Source organism: Lepidochelys olivacea, assembly GCF_965140295.1.
Source record: "Lepidochelys olivacea isolate rLepOli2 genome assembly, chromosome: 4".
NCBI classification, from domain to species: domain Eukaryota; kingdom Metazoa; phylum Chordata; order Testudines; family Cheloniidae; genus Lepidochelys; species Lepidochelys olivacea.
In genome coordinates, this window is record NC_140414.1 from 85,961,438 (window position 1) to 85,974,951 (window position 13,514).

The 13,514-nt window shown below is 49.5% G+C and overlaps 1 protein-coding gene across 1 annotated transcript; it reads left to right on the top strand.

Annotated features, from left to right (window-relative positions):
• Positions 1 to 6,691: 6,691 nt before the first annotated feature.
• Positions 6,692 to 13,196, top strand: CDKN2AIP (CDKN2A interacting protein). The gene is made up of 4 exons (XM_084625748.1): positions 6,692 to 7,577; positions 7,702 to 7,832; positions 8,932 to 10,683; positions 10,849 to 13,196. The coding sequence occupies exons 1-4, from the start codon at positions 7,357 to 7,359 to the stop codon at positions 11,736 to 11,738; spliced, it is 2,994 nt and encodes a 997-aa protein (XP_084481874.1). The 5' UTR covers positions 6,692 to 7,356; the 3' UTR covers positions 11,739 to 13,196.
• Positions 13,197 to 13,514: the final 318 nt, after the last annotated feature.

The following is a 13,514-nucleotide window of genomic DNA, read 5'->3' on the forward strand; positions in this document are numbered from 1 at the left end:
CACTGCATTTAGCCGTATGGAGTGGAAATCTATCAACTGCATGAAAAAACTTGTACAGATACAGACAGACATCATCTTCCTTTCCAAATGCAAACAGATGGACATCGTACCAAAAGGACTGAAGGTAAAAAATCCATTACAATCTACATACCACACAGACTATGCTGACAGCTTGTGCCACACGCTCTCAAAGAAACTGCGGAATCACCTGATCAACATCCTCTACAGCAAACAGGGAAAGATTAAGAATGAGCTCTCAAAAATGGATACTCTCATAAAAAACCAACCTTCCACACAAACTTCCTCGTGGCTGGATTTTACTAAAACTAGACAAGCCATTTACAACGCACATTTTGCTTCTCTACAAAAGAAAAAGGACACTAAACTTTCTAAACTACTACATGCTACAAGGGGCCACAGCAATGGTTCCCTCAACCCACCTAGCAATATTGTTAACCTATCCAACTATACTCTCAGCCCAGCAGAAGCAGCTGTTCTATCTCGGGGCCTCTCCTTCTGCCCCTCCACCCCCACGAACATGATACAGTTCTGTGGTGACCTAGAATCCTATTTTCGACGTCTCCGACTCAAGGAATATTTCCAAAATACCTCTGAACAGCATACTAATCCACAGAGGTCTCCCTACCAACACTACAGAAAGAGGGATTCTAGGTGGACTCCTCCTGAAGGTCGAAACAGCAGACTGGACTTCTACATAGAGTGCTTCCGCCGACGTGCACGGGCTGAAATTGTGGAAAAGCAGCATCACTTGCCCCATAACCTCAGCCATGCGGAACGCAATGCCATCCACAGCCTCAGAAACAACTCTGACATCATAATCAAAAAGGCTGACAAAGGAGGTGCTGTTGTCGTCATGAATAGGTCGGAATATGAACAAGAGGCTGCTCGGCAGCTCTCCAACACGAGTTTCTACAAGCCATTACCCTCTGATCCCACTGAGAGTTACCAAAAGCAACTACAGCATTTGCTCAAGAAACTTCCTGAAAAAGCACAAGATCAAATCCGCACAGACACACCCCTGGAACCCCGACCTGGGATATTCTATCTACTACCCAAGATCCATAAACCTGGAAATCCTGGGCGCCCCATCATCTCAGGCATTGGCACCCTGACAGCAGGATTGTCTGGCTATGTAGACTCCCTCCTCAGGCCCTACGCTACCAGCACTCCCAGCTACCTTCGAGACACCACTGACTTCCTGAGGAAACTACAATCCATCGGTGATCTTCCTGATAACACCATCCTGGCCACTATGGATGTAGAAGCCCTCTACACCAACATTCCACACAAAGATGGACTACAAGCCGTCAAGAACACTATCCCCGATAATGTCACGGCTAACCTGGTGGCTGAACTTTGTGACTTTGTCCTTACCCATAACTACTTCACATTTGGGGACAATGTATACCTTCAGATCAGCGGCACTGCTATGGGTACCCGCATGGCCCCACAGTATGCCAACATTTTTATGGCTGATTTAGAACAACGCTTCCTCAGCTCTCGTCCCCTAAAGCCCCTACTCTACTTGCGCTATATTGATGACATCTTCATCATCTGGACCCATGGAAAAGAAGCCCTTGAGGAATTCCACCATGATTTCAACAATTTCCATCCCACCACCAACCTCAGCCTGGTCCAGTCCACACAAGAGATCCACTTCCTGGACACTACAGTGCTAATAAACAATGGTCACATAAACACCACCCTATACCGGAAACCTACTGACCGCTATTCCTACCTGCATGCCTCCAGCTTTCACCCTGACCACACCACACGATCCATCGTCTACAGCCAAGCTCTGCGATACAACCGCATTTGCTCCAACCCCTCAGACAGAGACAAACACCTACAAGATCTCTGTCAAGCTTTCTTACAACTACAATACCCACCTGCAGAAGTAAAGAAACAGATTGATAGAGCCAGAAGAGTTCCCAGAAGTTACCTACTACAGGACAGGCCTAACAAAGAAAATAACAGAACGCCACTAGCCGTCACCTTCAGCCCCCAACTAAAACCCCTCCAACGCATTATTAAGGATCTACAACCTATCCTAAAGGATGACCCAACACTCTCACAAATCTTGGGAGACAGGCCAGTCCTTGCCTACAGACAGCCCCGCAACCTGAAGCAAATACTCACCAACAACCACATACCACACAACAGAACCACTAACCCAGGAACTTATCCTTGCAACAAAGCCCGTTGCCAACTGTGCCCACATATCTATTCAGGGGACACCATCACAGGGCCTAATAACATCAGCCACACTATCAGAGGCTCGTTCACCTGCACATCCACCAATGTGATATATGCCATCATGTGCCAGCAATGCCCCTCTGCCATGTACATTGGTCAAACTGGACAGTCTCTACGTAAAAGAATAAATGGACACAAATCAGATGTCAAGAATTGTAACATTCATAAACCAGTCGGAGAACACTTCAATCTCTCTGGTCACGCGATCACAGACATGAAGGTCGCTATCTTAAAACAAAAAAACTTCAAATCCAGACTCCAGCGAGAAACTGCTGAATTGGAATTCATTTGCAAATTGGATACTATTAATTTAGGCTTAAATAGAGACTTGGAGTGGCTAAGTCATTATGCAAGGTAGCCTGTTTCCTCTTGTTTTTTCCTACCCCCCCCCCCCAGATGTTCTGGTTTAACTTGGATTTTAACTTGAAGAGTGGTCAGTTTGGATGAGCTATTACCAGCAGGAGAGTGAGTTTCTGTGTGTATGGGGGTGGGGGGATGTGAGAACCTGGATTTATGCAGGAAATAGCCCAGCTTGATTGTCATGCACATTGTGTAAAGAGTTGTCACTTTGGATGGGCTATCACCAGCAGGAGAGTGAATTTGTGTGGGGGGGTGGAGGGTGAGAAAACCTGGATTTGTGCTGGAAATCACTTTAGATAAGCTATTACCAGCAGGACAGTGGGGTGGGAATAGGTATTGTTTCATATTCTCTGTGTATATATAAAGCCTGCTGCAGTTTCCACGATATGCATCTGAGGAAGTGAGCTGTAGCTCACGAAAGCTTATGCTCTAATAAATTGGTTAGTCTCTAAGGTGCCACAAGTCCTCCTTTTCTTTTTGCAAAAATGTTATAATTTGCCAGGTATGATAATCTTGTTTATGTGTTTGTATCACCTTTGTATTGTAAGTTATATGTATGGTATGTCTGTACTTCCAAACTTGTGCTGTGCATCTGGATGGCATCCCCAGACAGTTTGGCATCAGCACTGCCTAGCCTGCTTGACTTCCCATCCAGGGACATTAGCTATACAACTGACCCATTGAAAGAAGGCAAGGGCTACACCTTATGACTCAGCAAGGCATGCAGGGGCATGCCTATGGCCAGAACTCTAAGGCTGCCTGGCCATATGCTGGGCAGCTTGTGTTTGGAACAAAGGAAATACAAGCTGCATGGCAAAAGACTGAAAAAGGCAGCCGCATCTTCTCCATTTTGTCTTCATTCCTGCTTCCACTGGAGTAACCTTTCTACAGACGAACCTCTGAACAAAGGACTGAATGACCCATCCAAGCTGTGGATGTGTTCCAGAGGGACTTTCAAGCCAGCAAACTCACCAATACGGATAGGAACCTGATATATGGACTTAGAAATCTTTGTATGTATGTGACTGCTTTACCATTTAACATCTCTCTTCTTGTTCTTTCTTTTTTCTCCATAATAAACCTTTAGTTTTAGACACTAAAGGATTGGCCGGCAGCGTGGTATTTTGAGTAAGATCCAAACCTATACTGACCTGGTAATGTGGCTGACCCTTTGGGGTCAGAAGAACATTTTGTATTACGTGAGCAGCGTTTTTTAAACAGCTTCTCACTGTGTGGGACCTAGGTGCTGATTGGGGACCAGAGAACTGGAATGCAATAAAGGGGGCTGTGTGATTTCTTTTTTGCTTCTTGATAACCAGTATGGGGGATCAGAAGCACAGTTCGTGACTGATTGGGGAGTTTAACTTCAGCATTATCCACCAGTCTTGGGAGTATCTGCTCTCCCTTTTGCAGCTTGCCTCTGACCTTGGCATTTCCAGGGAGGGCTGCCCCAGGCACACCAGGTCACAAGCTATATAAGGCCCAATTCATCATTACCCTCAGTCACTTTGTACCAAAGAAGAGGCTATGCTCAGTACTTAATTTGTGCCAGGGCTTCCTAGAGCTGAGCCCCAACACCTCTAGGCTTGACAGTTCATAGCCCTGGCACCTCTGGGCTTGTCACATCAGTTATGAAAGTAAAAAAATTGTTTGAACCACACCACAACTTTCATTACAAATTAAGCACTGGCTGTGCTGGTGCAAAGAGACCAGCTACATGCAAAGCCCTTCCCCAGTGACAATTACCAGCACCGGGGGCCTCTGCACTCAATCAGTATGAGCCTTCAGCACAGTAGATATTCCTGGAGCATGTCAGAGGTGCAAAAGGCAGTCCTCTTTCCTAGCAGTTACAATGTCTTTGGGGGCCAAGCCAGTCAGTGTGCAATCAGACAAAATGGACAGTAGCTCCAGATTTGGGGAAATACAAGCCGTCTCCCTCCAGTTTAGGCATCAGCCTAGTACCAGAGAATGGATGAATTCCCTCAAATACAGAGTAACAAAGAAGGGATTATAAAGCCATATCTACGCTACATGCTTTGGTCAATGCACATTACATTAGTGTAGAGCCACCAAAGTTTGTATATCGCTCCTGTGCGTACATACTTGGCTGCTTGCGTCCGTGCTGCGCATGCTCACCAGGAGTGTAGTGTTGATGTGAAATGTGGTACACAACAGGTAAGTATCCCAGTGTGTAGCACGCTGCCATCTGGAGTTACGCCTTTTGGAGCTTTTTTGCAATTTGTTATGGGGTAAAAATGACTCACCCAGGGATCTTGGGACCTAAGATCCAAGTTCCCAGCATGAAACTTTCTCTATACCATAATAGCATCCATATCTCATAATTTTTGCACTTTTTTTTTTAAACCCACAAACCTGCATGGCAGTTTTCAGCTTCCACCATCTCTGACAGAAGAATGGAGCCTGCACAGATCTTCAGTATTCTCATGAACATTGCAAACACAGGATTCTGCAAGCACAATTCTCCTGTGTATGCAGACCCATGGGAAGTACTGCAACAACACGAGACATGAGAATTTCTTGGAGGACAGTTGGCTGAGGGACATAGCAAAAAACAATTCAAGATTGTTAGTGGCATTAACAAAGCAGCTACAGATGGTGGAGCAGTGGGTGCAGAACTTTCAGACATGAAAGACCACACTCCTGAATCTGTGTACCCAGCTTGTCCCAGCCTTCCAGAGCAGGGACACCAGAATAAGAGCTGCACTGACAGCGGAGAAGCAAATGGTGATTGGAAGCTTGCAGTGCCAGACTGCTACCAGTCAATGGGGAATCATTTTTTGTTTGGAAAATCTACAGTGGGACCATTGCCATATAAACGTGTAGAGCCATTAATCAGATCCTGTTACACACAGCTAGGACTACAGGCAACTGCAGGACATAGTGGATGGATCTGCAGCAATGGGATTTCCCAGCTCTGGTGAGGTGATAAACAGCATGCACATGAATATTTTGGCAACAGCCTACTTTCCACAGACTTCATCAACAGAAAGGGCTATTTTTCTACAGTTATGCAAGCATTGGTGGATCACTGGGGACGATTCATCAGTATCAGTGTGGCTGGTCAGGGAAGGTGCATGAGGCTCACATCTTTAAGAACACAGGACTGTTCAGAAAGCTGCAAGTAGGGACATTCTTTCCCAACTGGTGGATTACCATTGGCAACATTGAAATGCCAATTGTGATTCTAGGGGACCCAACCTACCCCTTGCTCTCCAGGCTCATAAAACTGAACACTGGTCACCTCAACAGTATGAAGGACAAATTCAGCTAGCTGTTCAGCAGGTGCAGAATGACTGAATATGCTATTGGTAGATTGAAGGGACCCTGGTGGTGTTTACTCATCAGATTGAATCTCAGTGAGAAAATTATCCCTATGTTTATGGCTACCTATTGTGTCCTGCATAATATCTGTGAGGCAAAGGGGAAAAAGCTGCTGCCAGGACAGAGGTGGAGCTGCTGTCTGCTGACCTTGAAAAGCCAGACAAAAGGGCCATTACAAGAGCTAAGCATGGATCTATGCCATTGAGGGAGGCTTTGAAAGAACATTTTAACAGTCAGCCACAGTAGCATTCTGTGCTGGACTGTTGTTCTCTGGGCCTGGAGCTTCGGTGCTGCTAGGAATGTGTAGTGCTTGCTATACCTTTATAAATAGCACTGTGTGTTTTTCTGAAGCTGAGTTGTATGGTGCTTGCTCTACATTTGCAAGTACTGTGTGCTAGGAGTATGGCTATGCATTCTGCAACATGTGTTGTGAACTAATAAAGATAGTTCTTGTCTCCAAAACCAGAAAATTGAGTGGCAAAACCAAGGCAGAAAACCAATGTAGCCTGCAATATAATCTTTGAGCACAGATTAACAGAATGTAACTTTAAACTTAGAAAGGCAGCAAACATGTCTGTCCATTTCAGTGCACAAATGTAGTCTGTTGCAGCTACACATACACCAACCATGGTTCTAAGAGGCCAGTGATTGTGAAGCTGTGGGCTTATCTGCTCTTTCCTTCTCCATGCCATCTGCTATACTAGCCCTCCAAGCCATTTATTTGCAGTCCAGAGGAGGGGACCCAGCTCTCAGGGTGACCATGAGCTGCCCCCGAACAGTGAGCACCGTGACACAGAAGGACACGAAGGCATTGCCCAGGTTCTTTCCCTGGGGGGGTTTCACAAAGGGTCTCGTGTGGTCACGGTGCCGGGACCCGGGGGCCACGCGCTGAACCAGTCCTTGACCCTCCAGCCGGGTATCTTGGGCATGGAGCTTGGACAAGGCCCTCAGCGACGTCATAATCACTCGTGGAACGGGACGGGACGGACGTTCCTATTTATGACGGCGGTGCAAGCGGCCGCTTCCCTAAGCGCTCCCGGCTCCTGGTGGGAGGCCCCGGGGGAGACAATAGACACCAGTTCTGAACCGCAGAGCCCGCTGGGAAGGCAGCGGGTTCCCGCGGCTCCGTTTCTCTCGCGGAGGCCGCACCGGTAGTGAGGTCATAATCGACAGACGGAAGGAAGCGGCGGATTGGCTGAATCCGTTGTTCTTGGCTCCGAGAGCGGTCTCCGCGCGCCCGGTGCAGCGGCTCGAGGCGGGAGCGGGTCAGGGCTCGCCGGTGGCCGGGCTCGCGAGGCGCGTGCAGACGGGAAGCCGGTGCAGTAGCGGCCTCAGGCCGGGGCGAGGCGGGCAGGGCCGCGGGGCCGAGCCGCGAACATGGCGGAGGCCGCGGCCTCGGAGCCGCTGGGCCGGAGCCGGCAGGAGGCGGCCTGGGTGGAGACGCTGCGCGGGGACTGCGAGCCCGAGCACCACTGGCGGCACCGCCGCGAGTTCCTGCTGCGCAACGCGGGGGGCCCGCCGGCCGGGGACAGCGGGGCCCTGCAGCGCCTCGTCTCTCTCTCCATGGTGTGGGCCAACCACGTCTTCCTCGGCTGCCGGTGAGTGGCGTGGGCAGTGGCGGGGGGCTCTGGCAAGGGTCGGGGCGCCCCGTTGGCGGGCTGGCGGGCGCGCGTTTCCCTTGGAGACGCGCCGAGCTCGCTCCCGTTGTCTTCCCCTGCCCAGGTACCCGCTGTCGGTGATGGAAAAGGTGCTGGAAATGGCTGAAGGCATCAAAGTGACCGATGCGCCCGCCCACACGACGAGAGATGAACTGGTTGCCAAGGTGAAGAAAAGAGGCATATCAAGTAGCAATGGTTAGCAGATCATAGCTGTGACAATTCCTAGGAGTCTAGAAAACGATTTTCAAATGTTGAGAACTTGCCTTTGCCCATCTTTAGTAAAGTAATCGCTGACATAACCAGGATTTAAAACCTCCCAGGATAATGTCAGTGCAAACTCTCATTTGTCTGTCTCAGTGTTCAACTTTAAACATGAGAGTACAGTATCTTGCTATTTTAAGCCATAGTGTTGCTGTTTGACTGCATCAAATGCGTCTGAATTACTGAGTTAAAAGTATTCTTTAAATAGGTTTGTTGCAGGCATTTGTGCTCTGCAATTTGTGCTCTGACCTTTCACCCCATTATATTGTGCTCACAGTAAGCTTTTCTAATAGAAATGACCAAATGTGAAGCATATCCACCTTTATACTCATATCGGCTGTAAATGTGTCTAGTTTTAAAGAAATTGCCAAAAGAAAACAGTGCTTTGAAGAGCTTTGTAGTAATAGTAAATAAAATAGAGAGGTGTCCAAATCAAAACCTTGCATTTGAACCCTGGGTCTATGTTCGTATCATAGCACCCAGTTTAGCATATCTCTTTGAGATTGAAATGCCTTGGAATTTCAAGGTAACATTTGGAATCAGATTTCAAACTCTTGAGTTTGTGGGTGTTTAAACTAGTGGTTCTCAACCTTTCCAGACTATTGTACCCCTTTCAGGGAGTCTGATTTGTCTTGCATACCCCAAGTTTCACCTCACTTAAAAACTACTTGCTTACAAAATCAGACCTAAAAATACAAAAGTGTCACAGTCACACTATTACTGAAAAATTGCTTGCTTTCTCATTTTGTCTGTATAAAATTTAGTATGTACTGTCTTTTCTAGTTCTTTTTATGTAGCCTGTTGTAAAACTTGGCAAATATATAGACGAGTTGATATACCCCCTATAAGATTTCTGCCTAGGGGTACGCATACCTCTGGTTGAGAACCACTGGTTTAAATTAATCAGTTTTAGGGCCAGGAGAGATTTTTTTTGGCCTAATCGTTCTAGAAACTTTAAATCAATTGCCAGTAGACAGGGAGCTATGCTTTATAGTTATGGAAGTAAGGACATAACTCTATTTGTGTTTTTTAGAAGGGGTAGAGGAACCTTGCAAGAAACGAGCTGTTGACAAAAGCAGAGATTCTAAGGATGTTGGAAATGATGCTAAGTTGGCAAAGACAGAAGTTTCCAAGAAGACGGAGAGCATGTTGCTGAAGAAAGAGGAAAAAGATGCGGGAAAAGATTCAGAGCGTTCACTGACATCCTCTAGCTCAAACCAAGAAAAGAGCACAGTGCCAGAAACAAAAGCAGCTAATTATGAAACCACTGCCAAGCATAATTCAGCTGTAGCATCTGCTTCATCTGGAACGGAATCAAAAATGAATGATCATTCAAGTATGGAAACCAAACATGAAAAGAAGAGTACATTGCCTGGTGTTCCGCCGCCGGCGGTGGCGCCTACCAAAAGCAGCTCCCCGGCCAGCGCGCCGGCGGTGGCGCCTACCAAAAGCAGCTCCCCGGCCAGCGCGCCGGCGGTGGCGCCTACCAAAAGCAGCTCCCCGGCCAGCGCGCCGGCGGTGGCGCCTACCAAAAGCAGCTCCCCGGCCAGCGCGCCGGCGGTGGCGCCTACCAAAAGCAGCTCCCCGGCCAGCGCGCCGGCGGTGGCGCCTACCAAAAGCAGCTCCCCGGCCAGCGCGCCGGCGGTGGCGCCTACCAAAAGCAGCTCCCCGGCCAGCGCGCCGGCGGTGGCGCCTACCAAAAGCAGCTCCCCGGCCAGCGCGCCGGCGGTGGCGCCTACCAAAAGCAGCTCCCCGGCCAGCGCGCCGGCGGTGGCGCCTACCAAAAGCAGCTCCCCGGCCAGCGCGCCGGCGGTGGCGCCTACCAAAAGCAGCTCCCCGGCCAGCGCGCCGGCGGTGGCGCCTACCAAAAGCAGCTCCCCGGCCAGCGCGCCGGCGGTGGCGCCTACCAAAAGCAGCTCCCCGGCCAGCGCGCCGGCGGTGGCGCCTACCAAAAGCAGCTCCCCGGCCAGCGCGCCGGCGGTGGCGCCTACCAAAAGCAGCTCCCCGGCCAGCGCGCCGGCGGTGGCGCCTATCAAAAGCAGCTCCCCGGCCAGCGCGCCGGCGGTGGCGCCTATCAAAAGCAGCTCCCCGGCCAGCGCGCCGGCGGTGGCGCCTACCAAAAGCAGCTCCCCGGCCAGTGCTTTGTTGGCGGCGGCGGCAGCCGCCAAAGGCAGCTCCCCGGCCAGTGTGCCGGCGGCGGCAGCCGCCAAAGGCAGCTCCCCGGCCAGTGTGCCGGCGGCCGCCAAAGGCAGCTCCCCGGCCAAGGTTCCGGCGCCGGCGGCCACCAAAGGCAGCTCCCCGGCCAGCGTGCCGCCGGCGGCAGCCGCCAAAAACAGCTCCCCGGCCAGTGTGCCGGCGGCGGCAGCCGCCAAAGGCAGCTCCCCGGCCAGTGTGCCGGCGGCCGCCAAAGGCAGCTCCCCGGCCAAGGTTCCGGCGCTGGCGGCCGCCAAAGGCAGCTCCCCGGCCAGTGTGCCGGCGGCGGCAGCCGCCAAAGGCAGCTCCCCGGCCAGTGTGCCGGCGGCCGCCAAAGGCAGCTCCCCGGCCAAGGTTCCGGCGCCGGCGGCCGCCAAAGGCAGCTCCCCGGCCAGTGCGCCGGCGGCCGCCAAAGGCAGCTCCCCGGCCAGCGCGCCGGCGGCCGCCAAAGGCAGCTCCCCGGCCAGCGCGCCGCCAGCAGCGGCGGCCGCCAAAGGCAGCTCCCCGGCCAGCGCGCCGCCGGCCGCCAAAGGCAGCTCCCCGGCCAGCGCGCCGGCAGCGGCGGCGGCCGCCAAAGGCGGCTCCCCGGCCAGCGCGCCGGCGGCGGCGGCGGCCGCCAAAGGCAGCTCCCCGGCCAGCGCGCCGGCGGCGGCGGCGGCCGCCAAAGGCAGCTCCCCGGCCAGCGCGCCGGCGGCGGCGGCGGCCGCCAAAGGCAGCTCCCCGGCCAGCGCGCCGGCGGCGGCGGCGGCCGCCAAAGGCAGCTCCCCGGCCAGCGCGCCGGCGGCGGCCGCCAAAGGCAGCTCCCCGGCCAGCGCGCCGGCAGCGGCGGCGGCCGCCAAAGGCAGCTCCCCGGCCAGCGCGCCGGCAGCGGCGGCGGCCGCCAAAGGCAGCTCCCCGGCCAGCGCGCCGGCAGCGGCGGCGGCCGCCAAAGGCAGCTCCCCGGCCAGCTCCCCGGCCAGCGCGCCGCCGGCGGCCGCCAAAGGCAGCTCCCCGGCCAGCGCGCCGCCGGCGGCCGCCAAAGGCAGCTCCCCGGCCAGCGCGCCGCCGGCGGCCGCCAAAGGCAGCTCCCCGGCCAGCGTTCTACTGGTGGCTTCCAAAAGCAGCTCCCAGGCCAGCGCTCCACCGGTGGCTTCCAAAAGCAGCTCCCAGGCTAGTGAAAATCCTGCTAAAGTGTCATGGAAGCCATTAACAAGTGAAGATGCAAAAGAAAGACAGCCTTTTTTCAATAGACTGTACAAAGCTGTGGCCTGGAAATTGGTTGCTGTTGGAGGTTTTAGTCCCAACGTGAATCATGCAGAACTTCTAAACTCATCCATTCAGTCTGTGAAAGCTACTTTAGATGTAACTTTTGTTCCACTGAAAGAACTTGCAGACTTGCCTCAAAATAAAAGCTCTCATGAAAATATAGTTTGTGAACTGAGGTGCAAGTCTGTTTATTTGGGTACTGGCTGTGGAAAAAGTAAGGAAAATGCCAAAGCTATAGCTTCTAGGGAAGCTTTGAAATTATTTCTCAAGAAGAAAGTTATTGTAAAGATATGTAAAAGAAAGTACAAAGGACGTGAAATTGAAGATTTGGTACTTCTTGATGAAGAGTCAAAACCCTCAAATTTACCCCCAGCTTTAAGAAATCCTCAAGAGATCCTGTAGGACACATAGTAACTAAGGGTTACTTTTGTACTCTGAAAATGTAGGCTTCCAGAAATTTTGTATTTCTCAGTTTTGCAGAACAATTACATTATTGTTCCTTTCACGCGGTAGCAATTGTAAATATCTTCTTATAGATCACAAGAAGTGTGCATTTAAAGGTATGCCTTAATATAGAGCACACTGGCGTGCTGTTTTATTTGCTAAATAGTCTACCTAAGTCTTCTATTTTTAATTAAAAGATTAAGGTACAATTTGATTAAAGTCTAATAATTTTGTAATTCTTACGATTTGGTGGTAGTGTGCTCAGTTGTCTACCATGTCTTTTTAGCTGCATAGGAATATATATGGGACCATAGTACTTGAATGGTTGAAAGTTGTTACATTTCAAGGAAAAGTTTATCTGTTTGAAATTTGTTGCCCATAATGTTCACTATTCCTGTTGAAAAGAGAGAAAATAGTTGGCTGACTATTTTTATGAAAAGTTGTAACATTTTAAAATTAATCCTAAAATAATATGTGATCCTGTTTAACATTATTACAATAGCAAATTGTCAGTAAACAATCAGGGTGATTTAAACCACCAAAACTCTTTAAGCAAATTAAACTTACATTTTGTGAAATACCATTTACACTTCGTTTTTCAGATAAATGTGGATTTCTATATAAGCATATTTTATGACTGCTACTATTAAAAACAATAAACTTCTGGGATGTCCTCACTTTTAATACTTTGTTTTAGCTATTAAATGCTTTGAAAACTGACAATTTTGATAAATGTTAGTAACATCTCTTTTGAAAAAAAATCTTAGACATTAAACTGGGTCAGGAGCATCTGTGAAAATGATCAACAGAGCAGTACTTTTTTTTATATAAAAAGAAAAATGTACACTGTCTTCAGTGTGGATGGGTTTCAAGGTGTAGTTACTGGTGGTTCTTATTGTTTTATTAAGATGCACAAGAGATAGTAATGTAAAACTAGAATAACAATATTTTCCAATAAATAATGGAATGTATACTGTTCCCACTCTGCTATCCTCAATTAAATGTGCGGGCAGAGGAAAATGCAGGTGCTTCTGTTGAGTGTGTCTTTTGAAACGAGTTTACACATATTTTGAGCCTTATTTTACTCTGTTTACACACTCAGTACTCACAGTGATATCTGGAAGTTTCATACAAAGATCATGGGAAACCATGGCCCTTTAGGTGCAGCAGTCTGGAAAGAATTATATAAATGTGAGGTATAAAAAACTGGATAATAAAAGTAATGGCTGAGAGCATGCTGATCATAGTGTTTTTTCAATGCAGTGAGAGGAGTTTCCCAAATTTAAAATAATGCTAGTTAGGCACTTTTTCTATGTAAAAATGGTGCGATCTTACTCAACAGATCTGTTCTATATTGTCAACATCAAATTCTACAACTGTTAGCACTGTAGAACTAATAAAAGTTGATGAATAGTCTGCATGGTTCTCTTCAGTCCTGTGAATTGACAAAACTGAACTACTTTCAGATTCCTGAATCTCTGATGGTATCATAGAAGGCAGAGTACAGCTTGATGGTGAGTTTGCCGCACCAACAGTTGGAAAAACAACTTGTCATTAGATAAAATTTGATAGGTAAGAAAATGTATTGGATGGTTGGTGTAGTGGTTAGGGTACTAGCTTAGTCTACTGGAGACTGGGTTCATTTTCCTGCTCTGCCACGGGCTTGGTGTGTGACCTTGGACAAAGCAGATTTCTAAATACCTTTTGAAGATCTGGATCTTAGTCTCTGTCTCA

What these genes read in the sequence shown, in the direction of transcription:
- CDKN2AIP (XM_084625748.1), top strand. Translation starts at nt 7,357, where the DNA reads ATGGCGGAGGCCGCGGCCTCGGAGCCGCTGGGCCGGAGCCGGCAGGAG. An exon ending in AGGCATATCAAGTAGCAATG is followed by an intron (nt 7,833 to 8,931) that starts GTTAGCAGATCA and finishes TGTGTTTTTTAG; the next exon opens with AAGGGGTAGAGGAACCTTGC. An exon ending in CAAAGGCGGCTCCCCGGCCA is followed by an intron (nt 10,684 to 10,848) that starts GCGCGCCGGCGG and finishes CGGCCGCCAAAG; the next exon opens with GCAGCTCCCCGGCCAGCGCG.